At 38.4% G+C, this 26,011-nt stretch overlaps 1 protein-coding gene across 1 annotated transcript in view; it reads right to left on the bottom strand.

Annotated features, from left to right (window-relative positions):
* Positions 1-26,011, bottom strand: part of WWC2 (WW and C2 domain containing 2) — a gene marked incomplete at its 3' end in the record, with an annotated part of 227,871 nt that overhangs the window by 44,564 nt on the left and 157,296 nt on the right. The window contains exons 10-16 of the mRNA XM_080710126.1: positions 17,654-17,743; positions 15,432-16,051; positions 11,512-11,641; positions 10,559-10,636; positions 10,372-10,458; positions 7,110-7,302; positions 4,055-4,219 (exon numbers count right to left, since the gene is read on the bottom strand). Of these exons, the coding sequence (XP_080566252.1) occupies positions 4,055-4,219; positions 7,110-7,302; positions 10,372-10,458; positions 10,559-10,636; positions 11,512-11,641; positions 15,432-16,051; positions 17,654-17,743 (1,363 nt within the window). The remainder of the gene's footprint in view (positions 1-4,054; positions 4,220-7,109; positions 7,303-10,371; positions 10,459-10,558; positions 10,637-11,511; positions 11,642-15,431; positions 16,052-17,653; positions 17,744-26,011) is intronic.

Raw genomic sequence — 26,011 nt, 5'->3', positions numbered from 1 at the left:
CCGGAATAAAGCACAAGGGAGGATCCTGAGGTGGTGTAATATATAATTTGATCTGGGTAGTAGCCGTGTAGATGTGCTTGCTTTCTGAAAATTCATTAGACTATTCATATAAGATTGTGTACTTTGTTATAAATCTCTCATCATCTCCTTCCACAATAGTAATACGTCAAGAGAGTGAGATTAGAATAGGATAAAAAGTATTTCTAAACAACACTATAAATCAACTAGACCTAACAAACATCTATAGAACACTCCACCTAACACAAAAGCAGAATACATTATTTCTCTCCAGTGCATATGAGAAATTTTCTGGGACATACTAGGCCATAAAACTAGCTTTGCCATATTTTAAAATACTTAAATCATACCAAGTATGCTTTTTGGTCCCACTGGAATGAAATTTAAAAAATCAACAAAAGTAGATGATATGAGAAATTTGCAAATGTGTGGAAACTAATCAAAGGATCAAAAAGTAAATCCCTAAATAACCAAAGGATCAAGAAATAAAAAACAAGAAAAATTAGAAAACATTTTGAGATGAATGAAAATTGAAATAGATCATATCATTACTTAGGGGATACTGTTAAGCATTGATTAGAAGCAAATTTATAGTCATGAGAACTTATATTTAAAGAAAAACAGGAACTGTGGCATACACCAGTAATCCTAGTACCTAGGAGGCTGAAACAGGAGGATCACAGGTTCGAGGCTTACCTCTACAACTTATCAATACCCTGTCTCAAAACAAAAAATAAAAAAGAATAGGGGTATAGCTTGAAGGTAGTCCTAGTACCAAAAAAGAAAAAAGATAAGAAAATGTTAAAGGAAAAAAGGTATCAAATCAATAATATAACTTTCTACCTTAAAAAATGTAAAAAGAAGAGCAAAATAAACCTAAAGCAATCAGAAGAAAAAAAACAATAAAGATCAGAAAAACATTAGAGAAAATAAACAAAACCAAAGTTGATTCTTTGAAAAGATCTAAAAAAATTAACATTTAGCTGTATTGACCAAGAAAAATAGAGAAACTAAAATTATTAAAATTCAGAATGAAAGAGTGGACACCACTATTAACCTTATAGATATAAAACACACTGAGGAAAATAGTAGGAATAATTGTATACCAACAAAAGAGATAATCTAGCTTAAAGGACAATGTCCTAAAAAGGCATGAATACTGGAATTTATTCAAGAACAAAATTCCAAGAGACTCAGAACAAGAGAAACCATTCCCACAAAGAAAAGTTATGCATGTCTGTAATCCCAGTACTTGGGAGGCTGAGACAGGAGGATCGCAGGTTCAAGGCCATCGTCTGCAACCTTGCAAGGTTCTTAGAGAGATTGTTTCCAAATGAAAAATAAAATAGGGCTGGGGGTCTAGCTCAGAGGTAGAATGCCCCTGGGTTCAATCCCCAGTACCACACAACACTATAACAAACAAACAAACAAACAAACAAATAAACAAACAAACCCAGATGGTTGGCTTTACTGATGAATTCTATTAAATGAGTTTAGCAAGTTTGCAGTACAAGATAGAGAAAAATGAGTTGTACAATGAGCCATCTGAAAACGCAATTAAGAAAACAGTTCCATTCACAAAGCATCAAAAAGAAAAACCATACTTAGAAATAAATTTAACAAAAGAAGTGTAAACTTGAATTCTAAAAACTAGAATCCAAGAAATTAAGAAGACATAAACAAATATAAAGACTGAAAATTGTTAAGATGATAATACTCCTGAAGCTGACTTACATATTGATGCTAGTCCCACATGTCCTTCCGCCATAGAGACTGATAGGCTGATAACTAACATTCATATAGAAATGCAAGGGACCATGAAGAGCCAAAAACAATCTTGAAAAAAAAATAAGGTTGTAATACTCACACTTCCTGATTTCCAAATGACTACAAAGCGGCAGTACTTAAGGGAATAGGGTACTGGCTTACATACAGACATACAGATTACTGGAACAGAAGTGAGAGTCCACATTCGTAAACCCTCACACTTATGGTCAACAAATTTTCAATAAGGGTACTGAGATAATTGAATGGAGAAAGAATACTTTTTTTCCAGTAAATGATGCTGGGACTAACACATATTTACATACAAAAGGTCATACATAAACAAATCAAGTGGAACAGAGATCTACATATAAGACTTTAAAACTCTTAGAAAAAGACACAAGAAATCTTTGTGATGTTAGGTTAGACAGTCTTCTTAGATATGATACCAACAGGAAAAGCAGTAGAAGGAAAATATGCACCAACTGCACATTCATCAAAATTAATCTTTGTACTGCTAACAAAACCATCAAGAGAAAAAAAAAACAACACAATGAGAGAAAATATCTGCAATAAAATGTATCAGATAAGAAACTTGTAACAAGAATATTTGAGATGGAGTGTGAGGCCCTGGGTTTTACCCCCTGAGGAAAGAAGGAAGGGGGGAGAGGAGGAGGAAGGCTGACTTTAATAACTCAAGAGTAAAAAGATCCCATTTTAAAAGCAATGTTAATCCCAGAGTTACTATACAACCCAGCAATTCCACTCCTACATATACACGCAAAAGAAATAAAAACATATGTCTAAACAAATACTTGTATATGAAAGTTCCTAACAGCCTTATTCATTATGGTCAAAAAGTGGAAACAACCCAAATACACATCAGCTGATGAATGGTAAATATGCCATGACACCAACCTGCAATAGAATATTATTTGTGAATACAAAAGAATTAAATACTAATACAAAGGAATGAAATACTGCTATACCATAGATGTACCTTGAAAGTATGTTAAATGAAAGAAATCAATCACAAAAGAATGAACAGGCAAATTTATAGAGACAGAAAGGTTAATTGTGGCCTTGGGGAAAAGGGGCTTAGGATAACCAGCAGTGACTGCTTATGAGTAGTAGCTTCTGTGGCGAATTATAACAATATTCCAGTGTTCTCTATAAAGATGGTTGCACAATTTGGTGAATATAGTGAAAACAGTTTCTTATGTTTTAAATGGATGAACATGAACACTTTAAAGGGGTGAACTTAAACACTTTAAACAGGCGAATTGTATGGTATAAAAATTACATAGTGTTTTTTTTTTAATTTAAACAAGAAGATAGAAATCAAAATTTCACCATTCCTATGGCTTTCTATGCCACAAACCTGGACATGTGATATAAATTCTATACTACATCTGCTTCTCTTTTACCACCTACCACAACGTTTATGATAGTCCTTACATATAGTAGATGATCAATAAAACACTTGTTTAATTATTTGATTTTTGCTTAGTAAATTCTTTCTTCATATGTATGTATGTATGTATGTATGTATGTATGTATGTATGTATGTATGTGGTTCTGGGGTTCCTGGAAACCCTTCTACCTCTGGGCTACACTCCCAGACCTATTTTATATTTTTATTTGGAAACAGGGTCTTTCAAGCCAGCAAGGCTGGCTTCAAACCTGGACAATCCTCCTGTCTCCACCTCCCAAGCAAGGAGATTACAAGCGTGTGCCACCACGCTCGGCTCTTCACATATATTTTAAAATAAACTTGTATGAGCGTGGTGATTACTTGTGTGAGTGTGGTGGCTCACACTTGTAATCTCAGCATTTAGGAGGCGGAGCCCGGAGGATTGCGGTTCACAGACAGCCTCAGCTACTTAGTGAGGCTCTTCGCAATTCAGTGAGACTCTGTTTCAAAAAATAAAAAAGACTAAATAATAGGGCTGGGGGTGTAGCTCGGAGGTAGAATGCTCCTCGGATCCATCCCCGGTACCGCAAAAAAACCCAAAAAACAAACAAACAAAAAACTTGTACTCAATAACAATATCTATAAATACCAAATCAATATTGCCAATATTATTTATTATCCATAAATACAATATTGATTTGGCTTCGAACCTGCGCGATCCTCCTGTTTCTGCCTCCCAAGCGCGGGGATTACAAGCATGCGCCACCACGCCTGGCTATATGATTACATCTGAGTGACTTTGTTCTTACCACATCTATGGAATCTACTAATTTTGACTTACCACTAATTTTGACTTACCACATCTATGGAATCTACTAATTGCCGAGTTGATTGAAATGCAGAATCTTCATTTTCTTCTCCATTCTTTTTGGAAGGCATTTGCTTGGAAGGAAGCAAATTATACCACAAAGTGAAAATTTCATTTGAAAATGGTAAATCTGCCAGGCTGATCTGAGTTCCAGCCTATGGAAAATAAAAGGAAAGAAAATAAAGAAGAAAAAAATTAAAATGTTTAAGTTAGTGTATGTTCCCTCTGATTTGATAAAGATTATTGGGTGAGGTTGTCTGGGAGTTAAAAAATGCAATATTCATTTTACAATGCATTGCTGGGTCCTTTAAAACCTAGAGATGTTTTATATTTTCAGCTGTGACTCAATAAATAGTCTCCAATCTAAAAGCCAATCCTGGAATTACTTTATGATACAATTTTGCCAATACCTAATGTAATGACTAAGCACGCAGGGTTAAATATGGAACTACAGGCACAAGCTAGAAAGTAAATGGGATCCTAGAGGGACTCCAGATAGTAGAGGAGAAACTTCAGTGAAACCAAGAAGGTGGTCTAAGGAAAAGAGAGGGGGAAGAGTGAGGTTCATTAATAGAATTACTACCATTGACTATGTGTACATATGTGAAAATACCAATGTCACTCTTACTACTCTGTATTAGGAAGGGAGAAGATGGGGAGGTGGGGGCATCAAGTGCTATGTGCATGTAACTCATTGTCAACATGATTTGCATTATGATGTGACACTATAATGTACCAATAAAAGCATATTAAAAATATGGAACTATGTTTAGATAAGAAGTTAAAAATGAAGAAGTGTATAGGCCTAAACTATAGTACTTTTATGTCATCAGAGTGACTTGATTATCACTCACACACAAAAAGACATTATCCACTGAAAATTTTAAAACAAAAATTCCACTATGTTCTTGAATGAGAAATCAGCAAAAGTTTTCCATTGGATACATCACTTAGTAGAATGTCAAAAAAAAAAAACAACCAAAAGATAAATGGCTTTATATTCCACCAAATAACACTTAGCTAGAATCTAAATTCAACTACACCATCTTTAAAGGGTTATCCATTCATGTATTTATTAACTTTATTGCAGCCTATGACACAGGTTAAATATGATATCTACTATACCATAGCCTTAATAGCCTAACACATCTATCTTTGCTTTTTACTTATTTTTCCAAGTTAAGAAAAGAAAAAAAAAAGAAAGCTATCACCTTTTAAAAATTTTGTTCAAGAAATATGTATGTGCTTCCTACTGGATCACAGAGACACACTCAGCTAGAGATTCACACAGTTTTTGATCACATGAGCCTACCTCCAGTTGACCACATTTGAAAACCATGTAACTTACCCATAGGCAATGGTTTTACTAGTTACTATATACAACAGTACGTTAAACTTATTGATAGTCAAGTATAAAATCTTTTGTTGCAGCATTTAAACACATTTCTCAAAAAATAGTAACCCTTCTTGTTTAGAAGCTCTAATACCATGCAAGGCAAAATGAACTAAATAAAGAATCACAGACTCAATGTTTTGCTTAATTTTAATTAGTAACAGTGAATTATGTGTGGGATGTCTTTTTGATATCTGACTCCAACATTCGCTAGATGTGTGACCTTTTCTAAGCAACTCTTTACCTGAAAATAGGGGGTAATCACACCTTCCATGATTGATCTTTGCTAAGATTGTCACGGAGATTAAAGGAGATAATATAGACAAAGCACTCAGCAAGGGCTTGACCTTGAGACTAATAAACATACTCCATAAGTCATAACAGAGATAAGAGTCAAAGTGTAGAAATGAAAAGTAGAGCTTTACAGAAAGTCACAATTGATAGGTAGATTTTAAAGTCCTGAAATAATGCATTAGCGTTCTCACTTCTCCACATCCTTGCCAGCATTTGTTGCTGTTTGTATTTTGAATGATTGCTATTTTAGTTGGAGTTAGGTGAAACCTCAGGGTAGTTTTGATTTGTATCTCTCTAATTGCTAATGATGTTGAGCATTTTTTCATATATTTATTGGCCATTTAAATTTCTTCTTTTGTGAAGTATCTATTTAGTTCACTTGCCCACTTTTTGATATGCTGGTGAAGATGTGGAGAAGTGTGAACTCTAATACATTGTTGGTGGGATTGCAAATTAGTGCAACCACTTTGGAAAACAGTACAGAGGATCCTCAGAACAGTATGGAAGATCCTCAGAAGAATAGGAACAAACTTACTATATGATCCAGCAAGACTACTTCTGGGTATCTACTCAAAAGAATGGAAACCAAAATACCAAACTACAGCATGTGTATTTATGTTCATAGCTGCAAAATTCACCACTGCCAAACTATGGAACCAGCCAAGATGTCCATCAACAGATGAATGGATTACAAAACAATGGGATATGTACACAATGGAATTTTACTCAGCCATAAAGAAGAAAAAAATTGTCATTTACAGGGAAATGCATGGAACTGGAGAACATTATGTGTGATATTAGCCAGTCACAAAATCATAAGAAATCAGATGCTCTCCCTAATATGTGGAAGCTAGGGAGAAAATAAGTCATAGGAGGAACTTTAGATGAAGGAGAAACTACAGATGAGCAAATAAGGCGACATAACTGAGGGGGATGGGAGGAGGGAAATTCCCTAATGTACATGACATACATTAACAAACATATTAAAGTCAATCACTAAGCCAAAAATGAGGAGGGAGGGGGAGGGAGCTGGGTAAGGGCTAAATGGGTGATATGTGCACATATGCCTCTACCATCTTGTACTCCATTAAGATGTACAATGCACCAATAAAAAAATAAAAAATAAATAAAGTCCTTAAATAAGAGGAAAAAATGGAAATCAATACTTCAGAAAAAAAAAAAAAAAAAAAACACCGGACACACATAAGTCCAGTATGGCGCTACTGGACTTATCCCAAGGTGTTGGACAGGTCTGCACCATTATACAGTTCAGGTCTGGCAAAACAGAACCTAGAAATCATTCTCAGAATATTAAATTCTAAGCGTTATTTCATAGTGGAAATTATGAAGAACCCTACCAGGCATTCTTCTCTGCGGTGTTTACTGACAGAGCAAAGATCAACTCTCAGTGTCTTCTGCTGCAAAACTGTTTGGGAAATGGCCACTCTGATCACATCATTGAACAACATGAATTCTGTGGGTGGGTGGACTTTTGTTCGAAACAGACAGCTTATATCTGTTGAGGAGGGAAGAACAGCAACCCTAAAATACCTGCAAAAAACAAGAGTAAAATGAATTCCACAGATACTTTAATTGTGTTCACAGCTATCATTTTCAATTATCTGCAAAAAAGAGGAAATGAGGGAACATGAAGTCCATTATCAACCAAAAGCGCTGCTGCCATAATGGGCTGGTGCTCAGCTGCTGAGACGCTCTGCTCTTAACCCACCCGTGCCGACTGTGCCCCTGAGCATGCAAAGGCCCAGCCTGCCACTCACCACGGGACTGCAGCAAAGGCACATGATAGGAAAGTGAAGAGGAAGAAAGTCCGTGGGGCAGACGAATTTAACGTCCCACCTGCCCCATGTACAGCCAATTCCAAAATAAGTTATTTCTGAGCCTGGGAAGGTGGGAACACACTAAGTAGATACTGATGACTTTATCCCAAAGAATCCTCATCCTGAGTATTAAACAAGAGATGCTGATGATCACTTCCCAGGAATGGAATACATTATCCTACTAGAGAAAAAGAAAGGCTAAGTAGCACATTGTTAACGAAATGTAAACAGATGAAATAACAGTTCAATAATATTATTGTCTAGCATCTCCAAAGTCGCAGATATGGCAAACTCTTAAGAGTCTCATGCTTTGTAAAATTCAAAGAAAGAGTTACAGAAAAACAATAACTTCCAATGCTACTTTAGAGTTCATTTGCTGAGCATATGTTATATAAGGACACATAATTCTTAGAAACAGCTTGGGGTATTTTCCTTCTAGTCCCTGAAAAAGAATATCCACTAACTCTTCCTCCTGGCCCCATTTCCAGGCTTTCTTATACATATTCTAAAACACATCTTTCTCTAATTAGAAAAACTATAAATTCAAATGCAAAAATGAGGTATGCCATATTATTTTATTTTATATCACCATTTATTATGATGATTTAGAATTAAAGACCTAATGGGCCTTGGGCCACTGTTGTTGATTTAAGGTCTTACTAATACATAGATCACCTTCCCTCACAGGTTGGAGGGTTAGCAGCAAAAGCCTTTTCCCTCTGCTGGGACGGACAAGTATATTAGAGAGTTAGGATGGAGGGAAGGATGTTCTTCAGACTTTCACATTTATTCTGTACCAGTGGCCTAACTACCTAAGTCATCTCAAAATGTTTTCATATTAAACAAGACTGAGTCTATGTAGTTTGGATGTGAAGACAAATGGAAAGCAGGTAGGGGAAGCTTCTCCTCCCATGCCTGGAGGGGAAGGTCTTTCCCTCACCAACATGAGCCACTTGCAGAAACTCTGTGGTTGCTTGTCCTAATTAAGAATCAAAAATTAACTTTTGAAGTTGGAGAAAAAAGATTAAAGAATATTTTAAACTAGTTGTCATTTTTAGCAGTGTCATTAGGCAAACTGCCATCAATGAGTTTAAGAAAACACTGCTATTTATTTTGGAAAAGTTCAGACAAGTAACTGCACACATCCGAGAACAGAAGCACATTCTATACTCACCCACTGGCTGAGCACTACTACTGCTCCTCAACTACCCTGGGTGCCATCACACCTCCAGAAGGCACTCTGTGATTCCCCAGAGGTAAGTGAGACTGTCACAGTTCTAGTTGAGATAGGGCATTTGGGTAGGTACACCCTCAGAATATTTGCTTAAAGAAAGTAAATGTTCTTGAGGCATTCTGTAGTTTTTTTCCTAGACATAAGAGTTGGTTTTCACTGTTTAGAGTCCATCTCTGGTACACCTATCTTCTCCCTGACCAGGCCACCAATGACATAGCCCAACATATGAAGCACATTTATTGGAAGGGAAATGTCACAAATAATATTAGCAAGCCAGTGTTTCCTGAATACCAGTGACTTGTATTTTTAATCTCAGGCCTGGGTAGCAGGCTTTCTATGGTGATCTAGCTAGTGCCAGATTATGCTTTCTTTCTTTGCTGGTCTGGCTAATGATGTGGGTCCCTCATGCCATGATTTCAGTAAGCCCTTGAGCCTCCCCTCCTGAATCGTATGCAGTTTTGACAATTGTCAATAGATAAATGATCTCTCTCTATATATTCTTCTGTTGTCTACTAAATAACCTCAACATAGCTTTCTCTCTCTCTCTCTTTTTTTTCCTTTCTTAGATCCAGTTTCTTTTCTTTGGCAATTCTTGACTATGAGGATGTGAAGTTAAAAGCAAACCTGCAGGGAAAACATCCAGAACTCTTACAATCACCATGTTTAAAAGTCCTGCCCATTGAGAAATAAACTCCGACACTAAGAAAAACACCCACCTGGATGGGTACAGAGTCTTGGAAATCATTCCTTGATAGCTTTTTTTAAAATTTATTTATAAGCCCTTGTTCTGCCATGTTCAAATTACTACTAAAATTCACCTCTTATAAGAAGTTTAAATGCAGAGTGGGCATAGATTCTATATTTTAAGTGAGAAGTGCTAAGTTGAAATATTGCTTCTTTCTGGTACTTTCAAGTTTTGTGCTTTTAAGAGAGTTACTGAAACTTTGATTCTAGAAAGTGTGAATGGTGGTAAAGCTCTCTAGAAATAGCTGTTAGAAAACAGTTCTGAACAGATGGACTGTGTAACATTATTCCTTTACTTTGTTAGGATTCTTGGTCTGATGAAGTGAAATAACTTTAAGAAATTATTGGTCAGAAGGAAGTGAATATTAGATGATAAAAATATTTTTATGTAGCATGATAAATGTCTATATGGCAATATTATACTGAAAAAGTTAATCACTACATTTTCATGTAAAAGATTAGAAAATTTCTCTAAGTCTTGTAATACCTAATACACACTAGTAAAGATTTTAATCTTATTTCAAATAATCAGGTCCCAACAAAGCATAGTACAGAATTTTTGGTCAAAAAAGGAAATACAAAGTCTTGGTTCCTATTCTTAACACTGAGAGATTTGAATAAACATCAAAACCCAATTTTCCTTTCTCACATTTGCCTATTTTCTTCATCTTTATTTAGACACAATCAGTCTTGCTATGTCTTTCCCATATCTTCATTTTGATGAATTGGTTGATCACAATCTAAAATTATCTTAATGTGGAAAATGTTAAGCTCCTCAGTTTGTTTTTCACTGATTTTACTTACACCTTTGAAGTATGAGGTATCAAGAAGGCATGGAGATTTCGGAGTTGTGCTATAATCACCATGAAACTTGAACTTTTTGCATCGTATCTGTCAAAAGAGAATTTAAATGAAATAAGAGTAACCCCAGACCACTGGTAGCTTGTACAGAGAACTGGAACTGCCCCCTTGCCCATGCACATGGCTTTACCTGAGTCCTATCTGCACTTGGGCAGTCTCCACAACAACATCCTCTTCACTGTATGGAACATCTTCAATTTCACTAGGCCTAGGGACAGGAAGTAGGTGAATTGTCAATCAGTGGGATCCAATGGAGATCTTGATTTTTATGGGTCCTTCTCTGCTACTCAATGATTTTGAATGAAAACCTGAATTAACAGCACCTCTACCTATTCCTATACCTCCCGGTAGAACTGATCCTAGGGGGGCTTTACAGTTTCAGAGGGTTTCTTTACCTCTTTAAGAGTCTGTCTCTGAGCTTAGGGAGCAGATTTGCTGATGTCCAAGTTCCCTGAGTCCTACCAGGCTATACCAATGCCCCCCCCCCCCCCAAGACATCCCAGGCTTTCAGAAATCCACCAGAAGCTCCACGTGCCAAACAGGCACTGGCAAGTGACTACATGTTCCTATTGTTCCTACTAAGATCAAAGGTCTTAGGTGTTAACAAGGGTCAGCTGCCTCTGAGTACGCAAATCTACTTATTGTTTCAGTGGCTGAAGGGATGTCTCTGGTATACTGAGATTTTCAGGCCCATCATTTTTTTAACAGCTAAAGTTACTACTCGAGCCAAGCGTGGTGGCCTATGCTTGTAATCCCAGCATTTGGGAGGCTGAGACAAGAGGATCCGGGTTTGTGGACAGCCTCAGCTACTTAGTGAGGCCCTTAGCAACTCAGTGAGATCCTGTTTCAAAATAAAGAATAAAAACAGGGCTGGGGATGTAGCTTGGAGGTAGAATGCATCGGGGGTCCATCCCCAGTACCACACACACACACACACACACACACACACACACACACACACAAACACACACACAAAGTTCTTACTACTCCAAAGGGAGGACTAATGGTAGCAGTACATTTGCAATAGGTAACATGCAGACCCTGCCACAGAGAAGCAGGAAGACACTCCTGCTGCATCCTTACTGTTTCATGGAAGCTTCATATACCCCGCTGTCTCCAGCCACAGACTCATCAGACACAGCTGCCGACACACAAGCGGCTTTCTCCCCAGGCAAGTGGATTATTCTTCTTTTTGGTAATGATTTTTCCACATCTAAGGAATGGAGAGTGATAGCACTAATTAGGATGTCTTATTAGGAAAAGCTGAGCATGAAATACATACAGTTTGAGCATAATAAATTCAACGTGCAATTTCCTTCCAAGAGTCAAGGATGTTGCTGCTTAATCAACAGATGTGGATGAGTTACGGCACTGTGACGTATGAGCTTCCTGGGACACCAGTTATTTCAGTTGTTTTTTGGAAAAGAACCTCTTTTTTTGGTTATAAAATACATTAAGGGAAGGGATCCATATATTCTCACTGGTCTCCAGCCTCTTTCCTTCAAACATTCACAAATTGCTATATACTCAGGATAAGACACTATGTGCCTCCCCTCACCTACTAGAGATACTTCGATTTGGAGAACTTCTAGCTACTCAATAGAAAGGTTTCCACTCTTCTGCTCTCTGTATTTCCCCATATGCTATAATCTCTGTCTCCTGTGTTGCCACTCTAACAGAAATTAAAGAGAAAATATCTTTGACTTACAGAAATTCCTCACCAGCTAATACCATTAAAAAACTTTTTGTGCTACTGATTCTTTAGCACCAACTACCACTTAACTTTTATCTCTAACTCATATTCAGACACCAGCACCCTGCAGCGAGCAAGGAGCACTCATTTAAAGCTGTGTTCTGTACTGTAATAAGCTGCAAGCCTGCAGAGTTCTTTCATCCTCCAGTGAGCCAGCTAGAGGATCTGTATTGGTATGCATTTCGGCCCCCTTCTGAGTCGTGACTTTACATCTTGTTAAGATGTTTAAGTTTTAAGGCTTCAGATTACAGGATTGATTGCTGCATTTCCCCTTTTATTTCTGGCAGTGGGAATGCTCTTTCCTTGATGATGAAGTGCCTTCTCTCCACCCACCCCCCTTTGTGAGGGGTGAAGGTGATGACATGATTTATTGATTACCCCCAGTAATAACCACAGCAGCCTGAAATTGACTTTGACAATGACAGAGACTGACTATGGAAAGGCTTCATAGTTATTCCAACTTAGTTTCTGTCATCTAGCATGATTGGTGCTGGGGAATAAAATTTATATAAAAGGGTACTCAACCTCAACCAAGACTCTAGGGCACAGATGAACAGTATTCCTTACTGGAAGCCACACACCCTTAAGAAAAGGGCAGATGTGATGCCCTCTGAATAAACTAAGGATTGGTGACCTGAACAGAATTAGTCTTTATGGATACACATAACACACACACACACACACACACACACACACACACACACACACACACTTTTGATTGTTTTCAGACATGAACCTGTAGATATCTATAAAGTTCTCGGGTATATTTTCCCTCAGGGTATTTTTTGTTTTTGTTTTGTCAGTGCTGGAATCAAACTCACGGCCTGGCATGTACTCTACCACTGAGCTATATATACTCTACTCCTAAGGTGGCTTTTTTGTGGCACTGGGGATGGAACCCAGGGGCATTCTACCTCTGAGCTACACACCCAGCCCTATTTTTTATTCTTTATTTTGAAACAGGGTCTCATTGAGTTGCAAAGGGCCTCACTAAGTAATGGCTGAGGCTGTCCTCAAACCGCAATCCTCCCGTCTTAGCCTCCCAAATGCTGGAATTACAAGTGTGCAGCATCACACGTGGCTTTTTAATAGCATTTTTTTTTTTTTTAAGATTTAAAGTTAAATTTCAGAGAAGCTTCAGAAATATCCTTCTTCAGCCACAAACTCATTGAAAGGCATGGTGGCAAACACAAGTGTTGGGAGCAAGGCCAAGCAGAGGTACCTGTAGGACTGGCACCCAGGCTTCAGGACAACTGGATGTGTGCCAGCCTTTTGTGATACTTCCGCTTCTCCAGCATCTAGCCTCATGTACTAGGTCCTCTACATTAACGAGCTGTTGAGAAGTGGTTACTAGAGAACACTCCAAATATATAGAAGGAGCAAGGTTGGTTTGAGATGCTCAAGAAACATAAAGTCCTGCAAGTCGAAATCAAGATGCATGGTGTGCTTTCCTCCATCCCTACCGTGCAGTGTTTTGGGGTTAGTAGACGTCACTTATCACCATCATGGTCACACAGCAGCAACAATCACCATGAGGCAAGTGCAAATATGAGGCATGCTCAGATGCTTTCCCTGAGAAACAGGCTTGTAATGTGCTCACCAAAACAGCCAAAGTGGGGACCACAATGTGAGTACAGGTGGGGGCGACATGCAGCCCCCACCTACCACATTCCTTCCAGAAGCAGGGGTAGAGGCCTTAGCAAATTCAAGGCAGAAGCCATTACGTACACAATACTCCTGTACTACCACTACTCATAAAATGGCTTTGGAGCCAGGCATGGTGGGGCACATTTGTAATCCCAGCATTTGGGGGAGCTGAGACAGGAGGATCACAGCTCGCAGACAGCCTCAGCTACTTAATGAGGCCCTTTGCAATTTAATGAGACACTGCTTCACACACACACACACACACACACACACACACACACACACACACAAGAAATGACTCATAAGCCTACCTATGCCACACGCCACTAGTGGAACACAGCCTTTGTTGTCAGCAAAATCATCACCTTCATTGAAATCACAGAAACAAAGCTGGACTTCTCTTGTGTATAAACATCTGAATTATCTAATCAATTAATACTTAGAATTCCTAGGACCATACACACAAATAAAAATGTCTCTTGAAACAGCGAGAAAATCTTCTGCAGAGGCCTGTTCTCTTCTGTGTGACTGTACACTAACACGTTGCAGACCTCAATAAAACTCCCTTGAAGAAGCCCCAGAGCTTCAATTTCCCACTTGGTCCCAAGCTAGCACTATTAGAATAGGTCATGCTTCCTGGACCACAACAGATATCATTGACCAAAAAGGGCACCATCTGGTGTTCTTTAAAAATATATTTGAGCCAGGCGTGATGGTGCACACTTGTAATCCCAGTACCTGGGAGGCTGAGACAGGTGGATCGTGCACGTTCAAAGCCAGCCTCAGCTAATTAGTGAGGCTCTTAGCAACTTATTGAGACCCCGTTTCCAAATAAAAAATATAAAATAGGTCTGGGAGTGTAGCCCAGAGGTAGAAAGACCCTCTGGGTTCCATCCCCAGCACCACAAATATATATATATATATATATATACATATATATATAATATTAAAGATTTCTGTCATGCAGAGTACACAGGAAAATAAAATCCTCCTTGTCTCTGCATACACATGCAGAAGTGAGGACTCAACTTGCAATCTTTTCCTTGGGCTGCAACTGTTGAGGCAGCCAGAAGATGGCAGGCTAATACCACACACAGGAATCTGTTCTACAAATTAACTGGGCAGAAGAGGAGGGTCTGGCACGAAACAAAAATTGTATTTATATAAAATTCCCTAAGCAAGCTAAACATTGAACCTTGGTACTAATTAGCTGGTATGCTAATTGACTTGGTTTTAATCTGTTTTAGGCCAAATTTTAAAAGAAAGTCCCCTTCTTTGTCTTGCTATTTTAGAAATAAAATTCATTTGGAAATATGAAGTATGTTCACAAATATGCTCTCACCAGTTACCACACACAGAGGGTCTCTGGCCACAAAGCAGGTACTACCTAATAATCCATTCCTTTAAACAGGAAGGCAATTTTTATTTGATAAAGAAAAAAGTCTGAATATATGCACAAACACTCCTTAAATAAAGCCATAATGAACACTCAGGAGAAAAAGAAGAGCGACTATAACATATGCTTATATAGAAAAAGCAACCTTCCAGTCATTCTCCTTAAAACAGTGCAAAAGGAATACACAAAACAAGGGTCTCTACTTACCTGTAGTTCCTTCATATAATGGCTCTCTAGCACATTCATTTAGGTCTCTGTCCTCTAACAGAGACTGGGATGCTCCTCCTGAATCTGAATCCAGCATTATCTGATTTTCAGCAAGGCTAATGTCTGCAAAATGGTTACTCAATTCACAGTCTTCCAAGTCAGCAGTGAACTGATGGAGAGAGGTGTCATGAGCAGACATGGGAAATGTGCCTTCCAAGACCAAAGGAGAGCCAGGAGGGGACAAGGAGGAAAGGGAGGATCTCGAGGATAGGGAAGTCACAGACTTGGGGGCCTCGGTCAGGGGAGGAGTGTGGCCATGTGCTGCAGCGGCCACCCCACACAGTTCACTCTGGCTAGGCTGACTGGGGGACTTGACCACCTCGTTTTCATGAATGGTGGTGATGGGTCCAGAAGGAATGTAACCACTCTTTTCTTGCAGAAGGAAGTCCAGTTTATACTGATAATCCATGTCTATCTGGTCACCCGGACTGCTGTAATAAAGCTCACTGGAACTGAGGGAGTTGAGTGACCCTCTGCTGGAGGTGTTCAGAGAGCCCCGACTGGATGCCAGGGAACCCAGGCTGCTCCCAGACGACATGGACAGCGTGCTGGCAGAGAGGCTGAGAGAAAAAAGAATACTTAAAATCGGTCACTGCATGGACATCCAATCATAACCCCTACCTTTGGACCCCAAATGAGAAGGAAACCAGTGGTGCCAAAGAATGGCATATATTCCCAGGACAGAGGAACCTGCTGTCACAGCACGTATTTCCCTGCTAATTCACTAATATTTTCAACTTTGTTCTCCATATACTCTATTATTAAAAATTGTCCATTTACTCTATTACTGAAAATTGTCCTTCTTTTGCAATAAAAAATTCGTTTAAATGATTAAATACCTATTCGTAAGTCTCCCTGATAGTTATCCAGAAGCAACTTTGTAGTTGAAAAACACTGAAGGAGGGCAGAGGAAGGAATACAAAATGTGGCTATGGCTACTTTGCTTTTCTTAAAAAAAGTTTTTAAAAAAGTTTTTTTTTTTTTTTTTTTTTAAAGGCAAGCTTCTATAAACCAAAAGATTACACAAAAGGACCCTAGGCTCACTCACTTTTCCTCTTCTCTATGTGTAGATGTAGGGGTATTTTTCTAATCAATATAAGAAAATCTATGGTTAACTATTTTAAGGTAAATCTCTAATCTCTTCTACCTCCCTTTTTTTTTTTTTTTTTGGTGGTGGTACTGGGGGTGGAACCCAGAGGCTTCCTACCTCCGGGCTATCCTCCCAGACCTACTTTATATATTATTTGGAAACAAGGTCTAAGTTGCTGAGAGCCTCACTAATTAGCTGTAGCTGGCTTCGAACCGGCATGATCCTCCTGTCTTAGCTCCCAAGCGCAGGAATTATAAGCATGCGCCACCACGCCAGGCTCATCTACCCTCCCTTTTTAAAAGATGGGATAACTGGAGAAATGTGTTATATTCCTAAGTTTTTATTGAAGCTAAAACATAATCTTCTTCCTTCAACACATTTCAAATGCATTTCATGTGTGAGCTTCAGATTAAGGAAAAAAAATCTGTGACTTTAAATTTAACCATTCAGCCGGGCGTGGTGGTGCATGCTTGTAATCCCCGCGCGTGGGAGGCAGAGACAGGAGGATCACGCAGGTTTGAAGCCAGCCTTGGGCGCTGGCTTAGGAGACCCTGTTTCCAAATAAAAAAAAAATGTAAAAATAGATCTGGGAGTGTAGCCCTGAGGTAGAAGGGCTTCCAGGAACCCCAGTACCACAATAAATAAATAAATAAATAAATAAATAAATAAATAAATAAATAAATAAATTTAATCATTCAAACATTAACTGTACTTGTGTAACTATTTTATTTACATTTATTTATTTGTTTGTTTGCAGTACTGGGGATGGAACCCAGGGGCATTTTACCTCCGAGCTACAATCCGAGCCTGATTTTTTAAATTCTTTATTTTGAAGCAGGGTCTCAGTGAGTTGCAAAGAGCCTCACGAAGTAGCTGAGGTTGTCCATGAACCCAGATCCTCCTGTCTCAGCCTCCCAAAAGCTGGGATTACAAGTGTGTGCCACCAAGCCCGGCCTTTTATTTACTTTTAAATAGCTGGAATCAGTGAAGCGTAAAATGAACAAAGATGAACTGAATGAATTGAGTCTGAATGATAAGAGATTTTTTTCCCCTCAAGACCAAATAGGCTTACCTTTTAAGCTGTGAATGCAAATGAGTAGTTAATTTAGTAGTTTCTTCAAGTTTCTGTAGGAGCTCTCTTCTTCTCTCTTCCAATTTCAATCTAGGGAAAATATAAAAATTACTTTATTTTCAAATAAAATATAAAAATTAAAAGAAGGATTCTACTATACAAACAGTGCATCTCAAGAGGGGGAGTCCTAATGAACTTGGCAGAGGGTAAACAGGACAAGCAGCAGTGGCACAGGCAGAGCTGAGGCCACCAGGCACATTAAAGGAAGGGGAGGTTGAAGCTCACTCTCCAGGGCTACTGACGAGTTTATTAAAATATCCTCGGATTTTATGTGTAACATTTTGAGTAGATGAGTAATATAGCCCTATAAGTTAGGAAAGAATAATAAGGAACATAATAATAAAAAATTTAAAAGACCACAGAATCCTTATACAAGTATGTGACTTGGCTTCATATTACTAAAACATTTGGAAAATAATAAGAAAATTATAAAAGGCCATCCAATAAACTAAATTTGGCGAGTATTGGTCCAAAATAATATTTGATGATGCAAATTCTCATCCTAATGTAATAAGAATTTTAATGATTAAGAAAGAAATCAGGCCGGGTGTGGTGGCGCATGCTTGTAAATCCCCGCACTTGGGAGGCGGAGACAGGAGGATTGTGCTGGTTCAGAGCCAGCCTCGCTGGCTTAAGAGACCCTGTTTCCAAATTAAAAAAATATAAAAAATAGGTCTGGGAGTGTAGCCGAGAGGTAGAAGGGCTTCCAGAAACCCCAGTACCACCAAAAAAAAAAAAAAAAAAAAAGAAAGAAAGAAATCAATCAATCAATCCATATTGCTGTGTGGACTAATTCAGAACTGTTTAAGTAAGAAGACTTCCAAGTAATTTCCTTTCCTAGCTACAGTGCATCTTATCACCTGCACCACATTATCCAAAAAAATTATTCACATTCAACTGAAAAAGTTTTTCTACTTTTTTAAAAATAAGGGTATTATGGAATTTGATATTGAAAAATAACTCACTTAAAATATATTAAGCACTCAGGGTGTTATACAAGTAAGAGCCTGCACAAGTAAAGCCTATATAATCTGAGAGTTTTTAGATAGCATCTTAGAAGTAGGTCAGTTCAGTGTCATCAAGTGAACCAGAGAATGGGATTTGGAAAAAAGCACACCATGGGTCCTAGCTTGGATTTGTTGATTACTAGACGGATCCCTTGGCAAGTCACTGAATCAGGGTCTCACCTTTTTCATCTGTAAAATGGTGATTATAATCCTCCTGTGTCTACCTGATAAGGCAGTTAAAGGAATCAAATGGACTAATGTCTGTGAAAGTGCTCTACAGATGATAAAAACAAATTGTACTTGTTCAAAGCCTCAGCATGCCCTGCAAGGCAGTGATATAAAAATTAGCCATTTTTCTTTTGAGAAAAATAAAATTTCCCTGACTTACAACCTCTTTGAAATGTTATGTATGTCTTAGGAAGAAATATATTCATATTTTATTTATAGGTATCTATCCCTTTGATGTGTCAATAACACAATTTATGTGTTAAAAAAGTAATTCTTGCCATTTTCTTTAATACTTCAAGGCATGATAAATTGTTAATTCACGGCTTTCATAAGTGTATTTTAAAAAAGAGCATAGTCTTTATTTTTTAATCTTTCCAATATAAATAATAATTGAACAAGGGGAAAATTAACACAAAGAAGATTAACTGAATTAGAAGGTATACAAAGGTCTGGAGGAAGCCCAAAACTCTTCTAAAATCCATGTCTTTAGAAACAAGAGAAACACTTTTGAAGTCTTAAAATTAAATATTGCTTTTATTAAAATAAAGGCTTTTTCTCATGTTTTAAGGAAGTAGCAACATCATGTTAGAACTTAATTCTGAAATGTTTGTTTCACACCTGGTGTCTTAAAGCTTTCCATTCCTGTTACCAAGGATGGACCATACTCTGCCCATTCCAGGCCATGCTCAGTGACTGTTCTTCCAGCACTTGCTGGCTGACTCTCAACTACTGATGCTTGTTTTTTGTTTACACACGTTACCCACTTGTTCCTAAGGTCCTAGAAGGCAGATGTGGCTCCTTTTCCCTCTTCTACCCAGGTCTCTACTGACATCAGCATGATGAAGGCACTGGGTAATCACAGAAACCTAGCAGGCCAGCAGCCTCTGCCTCTTATTTAATCACCATGCCTCTGCCAGTAGCAACCAGAAGTATTCCTCAAATTACATGGGGGCAACCTCCTTGACTTTCTGAAATGACTGACTTTAGCCCCTTCAGGGAGAGACCTGTCTGCCTTCCTGCTCTTTCTCCAACCTCCGCGTTCTAGTCTCCTAGGTGAGAAAGGATCATTTCACCCTGGCCCTAAAGATTCCTTCCCCTTGTTCTGTGCGCCATACCCCCACCCCTTTCAGATGTTCTTTGCCAAGTGTAGGACCTTCACACCCTCCTGCCTCTGCCTAGGCACCATGAGGCAGAGGCATGAACCAGCTTCTCTTGCACTCAGAGCTTTACACCAAGGGAGAATTTCATGTCATGCATAGAAGAAAGCAGTCCCTTTTCCACTGAAAAATAAGTACCACCCAGATCCTTACCCACTTGCTTAAAAAAAAAAAAGGTTGTGTTTTTTTTTTTTCAGAAACATTGGCAAAAACTTTAAGATTAAGAAACAACTAAGGCAGTGTGACAACTACAAGGCAAAAACTCTGACATTTGTGAGAAAATAAGGAGCAATGTTAAGATCTTATCAGATATAGAAAAGCAGAGTTTGAGAAATGTCAATAACCATATGAAATTATAAAAGGCATGTAGACAGACCTACACTGCATGACTTCTTTTACTTAAGAGCTGTTTCTCTTCTGACCTGGTGTTTCCTCACAGTAAGCATCCCTTGGTTTCCCTGATGTGCCTCACCACCAGTAGGTGGCAAGCTCAGTCACTGTTGATGGCTGAGTTGTGACACTGCTGTACAGTGGAGTGAGGAACAGGGCTCAGAGACTGTGCAGCCACACACAGTGGCAGAAAATTCATGTGAGTTTAGCTCCTTCAGAGACCCCAACTTAGAATCTCAAAATGACTCAGAATCTTGCCTGACATCACCTCTGAAGTAATGGGGAACCCACAATATAAATGGAAAAAAGTAAAATTTGGAGCAATTCAGTAAGTAGCTTTCTTTGGTAGTTGTACAGGTATCAAGGAGAGATTGAGTGATTTGGTGTTCATGGAGCACAATTTGTTCTATAACAAAACTAAGTTTTACACAGTGACTTCTATTTTCCAGACGTACCTCTGGCCACCACTTGCTTTAACACTGATGACATACACTGCTTGAAAGATATTCTCTTACTTTATGAGGTCCCAGTTTTAGTTCAATAGCAACAACAATAACAAAAGAGAACTATATACACATAGTAGGAAGTAACAATATAAGGTGAAGAATAAGAAACAGCCACATAATATGGGGGCGGAGGGATAAAAAGAAACCATTAACAACAATAAGACCCAAAGCCCAAAGATGATGTGCACCCTGTTCTTTTGTGCATGTGAAATGCTGAGCTTTAAAAGACCAATGATGGCAGTGAACAAACTTTAGGTTGATCAAGCCAGAAAGCACAAATCCCTCGTCCTTCACTGCAATGAAATAATGGGGATTTGCCTCTTGACACAAACACTAGAAAGGAAATTAGTATTCATTTACTTGTAATGCTAAACTGCTTGAGTTCCAAGTGACTCAGAAAGTTAATATATTACAAATACAAAATATATACATTTCCCTTCCTTAACATCCAATCATGGGAAGCAAAGGTACATGAATATCATAAATTAGTGGCACTAACCACACTTGCTTATGCCCCATCTGACGCAAACCTCATGGCTGGATCTCATTAAATAGGCCATTACTTTATATAAATATTTCATAGCTCCTCCCCCAAAGAGTTCCAACCTATTGTTCGTGCTGTAATTTTGACAGTTATTATCTGTGTGCAAACCAAAGTATAAAATTCAAAGTTTAAGAACTTAGCTATAAACTCTATCTTTACTAGTAATTCCTTGGCAGGCTCTATTCCTAATTAAAAAAAAAAAAAGCAAGGCCAGGTGTGGTGGCTCACGCTTGTAATCCCCACACTTGGGAGGCTGAGACAGAAGGATCATGAAGGTTCGAAGCCAGCCTTAGCTACTTAGTGAGGCACTGTTTCCAAATAAAATGTAAAACAGGCCTGGGAGTATGGCCCGGAGGTAGAAAGCCTCTGGGTTCCACCCTCAGTACCACCACCAAAAAAAAAAAAAAAAAAAAAAAAAGCAAGATACCACACATATAAATACTGATTAAAATAAACACATTTGTCTTTTCTAGTACAAATCTAAAGACTGCCTGTAAGACCTTCCTAGAGTTAGCTACTAAAAGCTGAAAAGCTGAGATAGACGGAGCAAATTACAAGTGTACAGTTAGGCTCTCCATAATTCTGAGTTCCACATTGGAGGTTCAACTAATTGCAGATCTACATTTGTTCTGAAAAATTTTTTTGCAGATCAAAAAAAAGAAAAGAAAAAAAAACTAGAAAACTACAAAGCCAGGCTTGATGGTGTACGCTTGTAATCCCAGTATTTGGGAGGCTGAGACAGGAGGATTTCAGTTCACAGACAGCCTCAGCAACTTAGTGAGACCCTTTGCAACTGAGACCCTGTACCAAAGTAAAGAATAAAAAATCAGGACTTCCGGGAAGATGGCGACTGAGAAAAGCGGGGCTTAAGAGCCCTGCTAACAACTAATCTCCATTACCACAAAATCAGCGCCTTTCATAGCCAGAAAACACCATCACCAGAGAAACAAAAAAATCACCAGGCTCCAGAGAGAAAGTGGACTGAGAACAGAGCTCAGAGCCAAAGAGGAGATACACCGGCCTCACGCCCGAGGACGCGGCAGCAGCGCCATACTGCCGGTGGCAGTGGCAACTTCACCGGACGGTAGCCGAGGTGAGCCGCTGCGGAACAGCCAGGCGGGATTTCTCGCCGCAGGTAAAATCTAAAGCTCCCAGTGGCTGAGCTCAGCACACGCTGCAGGGATTCAGAGTGGAAATCAAAACCAAGAAGAAATATGCCAGCCTCACGGCAGAGGGCGTAGCAGCGGCGCCATATTGCCACCGGCAGCAGCAGCAGAGAATTCACCGAATCCAGTACAGCTACATCTGCGTACTCAAGAACAGTGAGTCAAATTGCGGGCCACAGAGGAGAAATCCCAGTACTGTACTCCCTGGGACTTGACCCAGTGGGGAGGGGCGGTGGCAGAGATATCACACCATAGGAGAACTTGCATCCTGGCACCCCCCACAGTCTAAAGCAGCCTCTATTGACTCTCTGGGTCGGAGACTCTGTGATACAACCCAGTAAAGGAGTAGTGGGGTAAAGTAAAGGCCTCAATTCAAAGCACAAACAACCGATTAGACCACATGGAGAAAAGAATCTCGCTCTTAGAAGATGATCATTCCAAAAATGAACGCATAGTTTCTAATCTAGGAAAAAATATCCGACAGCAGGAATCTGATATTGAAGAAATATGGGCCCATTTTAAGAGAGCTAACCTAAGAATAACTGGAATAGAGGAGGGAAAAGAAAGTGAAACCAAAGGGATCAACAATCTCTTCAAGGAAGTAATAGCAGAAAATTTTCCAAACATAGAGCAAGAGGTCGATACACAGGTCCAGGAAACTTATAGAACTCCCTTTAGACAGGATCGGAGAAGAGGATCCCCACGCCACATAATTGTCAAAATGACCAATGTGGAAGCCAAGCAGAGAATCTTAAAGACAACAAAAACAAAGGGCCAAGTGACATTCAGAGGCAAGCCAATTAGAAGCACTCCAGACTTCCCAAAACAAGTCATGAGAGCCAGAAGGGCTTGGAGTAACATATTCCAAACTCTGAAAGAAAACAACTTCCAGCCAAAAATTTCCTACCCAGCAAAACTTCCTATCAAATTAGATGGAGAAATAAGAAGCTTCCATGACAAACAGAAACTGAAGGAATTTATGTCTTCAAAACCAGCACTAGAGAAAATACTCAAAGAGATGAACTACAAAGAAGAAATAGGTAACACACACCAGAACCAGAGAAACAAGATTTTCCATCCAACAGACAACTAAGATTGGTTATCTGTGGAGATTCATTATTTATGTTAGTCTTTTACCTATCTCTAAATGGTATTGTTTGCCTTTATTGTTATTAATTTTTAGGATTTATAGTTGGAATATTAATATACCTTCAGATAGAGCATTTGGAAATATTTTATCCCATTCTATTAGTAACTTTTAACTCTGTTTACATTGTCTTTGGATATACAATATTTTTTTCTATTTTTTAGGGAGTTTGTATACCCTTCTGTTTGCCTGTGCCACTGAAATCATATCCAAGAAATCACTGCCAATTTCAATGTTGTGAGGTTTTATGACCCAGATTTTCTCCTAAAAGTTTATAGTCTTAAGATTTATATTTAGGTCTTTTATCTATTTTGAGTTAATATTTGTATATGGGATTAGGTAAGGGTCCAACTTCATTCTTTTCCATGTAATTATTATGTTTCAACAATATTTAGTTAAAAGATTATTATTTCCACCACCAAATGTTCGTGGAAACCTTGTCAAAAATAACTTGATAATATAGAGAAGAATTTAGCTCTAGGCTTGTATTTAACTCCAATGGTTTATATATCTGCCTTTAGAATAGTACTACACTGTTTCAATTATTGTAGCTTTATATGGTTTGAAATCAGAAAATATATATCTTCTAGCTTTGTTCTTTTTCGAGATCGTTTTGGGTATCTAGAGTCCATTTTCCCTATTAGGATAGATTTTTTTTTTCCTGAAAAATAAATATATAAATATATGATAGTTTCACCTAAAAAAAATAGAAAAAAATATTCTCTGGTAAGAAAGAAAGTAAAAAGAAATATTGAAATGTTATCTTTAAGTCATCAAAAGCTTGGTATCAGACAAATGAAACTGTTCTGTGAGATTATCATTTTTAATTTTGGATAAATTGCTATAATACTAGATGTCAACCACTAAGCCAAGCATGGGAGGGAGAGATGGGGAGAGAATGGGGTGGGGATCAGGTGGGGGCTGACTGGGCGATGTGTGCATGTATGTCTACAAAAGTTTGTATCCCACTATGATGTATGAATACAGTGCACCAATAAAAAAAAGAAAAAAAAGAATAAAAAATCAGGCTGGGGGTTTAGCTCAGAGGTAGAATGTTGTGGGTTCCATCCCCGGTACTGCAAAAATAATAAAAATATAATAAAATAAACTGCATTTGTACTGAACATGTATGGACTTCCTTCCTTGTCAGTATTTCAAAAACAATATACTATAACAATTACATTGTGTTAGGTATTATAAGTAATCTAGAAATGATTCGAAGTATGTGAGAGGATGTACATAGGTTATATGTAAATACTATACTATTTTATACAAGGGACTTAAGTATCTGAAGACTTTGGTATGAGGGGAGGGGCTCTGGAACCAACCACCCAAGGATAGGAAGTATGAAGTAATGATTTAGTATATAACATTTGTGTCTTATACTACAGAATACACAAAATACACTGGTGTTCTACACATGTACCAGATAAAAGCTTCCCATTTCATTATATTTACTGATGGCAACAAAACTTTTATCCTAGAAATTTTAAGCACACAAATGTAGTCAAGGGTAATTAGGAAAGATGATTTATTTCAATCTTTACTTCTGCTGGTCTCTGTCAGATGGGTACTTACACCTACCCTTCCATCAGCACCACTGGACAGAGAAGTGAGGGCAAGAGGTGAAGGAGAGAAAGGAAATGGAGCAGTGATGAGAATTATTTGATGGTAGAATAATACAGTTTGTAGAGGCTTTCCCTCTAATACTGCTTATGGTTCCAAAAGTTATGATGCTGACCCCACATATTATCTTGATCAATGTTTAAATTCACAAAAGTCAACTCTCCCCAAATAGTTTGAATGAGCAAGCCTACATGCTAATACCTAATCACTAATGTCAGAGATTTTTTTCCATCTTTTCTTCCCACAGCTTTTAAATATTTTGATATCGTATAGATACATAACCTAAACATTATCGAGGACTAAGATTAAAGGCCAGAAGCCAAGAATTTTAAAAAGAAAGAAGGAAAGGAGGAAGGGAGAGAGAAAAGAATTTGGATTATGGCTGTGTGCTTGCAGTTTATCTGTAGGTTACACTAATGTGAATTCCATTCCTGTTGCTGTGGGCAGGCATTGTTGCTTACTTGTGGGCCTACAGGATGGATGCACAGTGGACCTGAAAGGCTACACAGTACTCTGTAACAGGTGTC

This window comes from Muscardinus avellanarius (assembly GCF_963383645.1).
Source record: "Muscardinus avellanarius genome assembly, chromosome: 14".
NCBI lineage: Eukaryota > Metazoa > Chordata > Mammalia > Rodentia > Gliridae > Muscardinus > Muscardinus avellanarius.
Note: the sequence above shows the minus strand (reverse complement) of the source record. Positions and strands in the feature narration are given on the sequence as shown.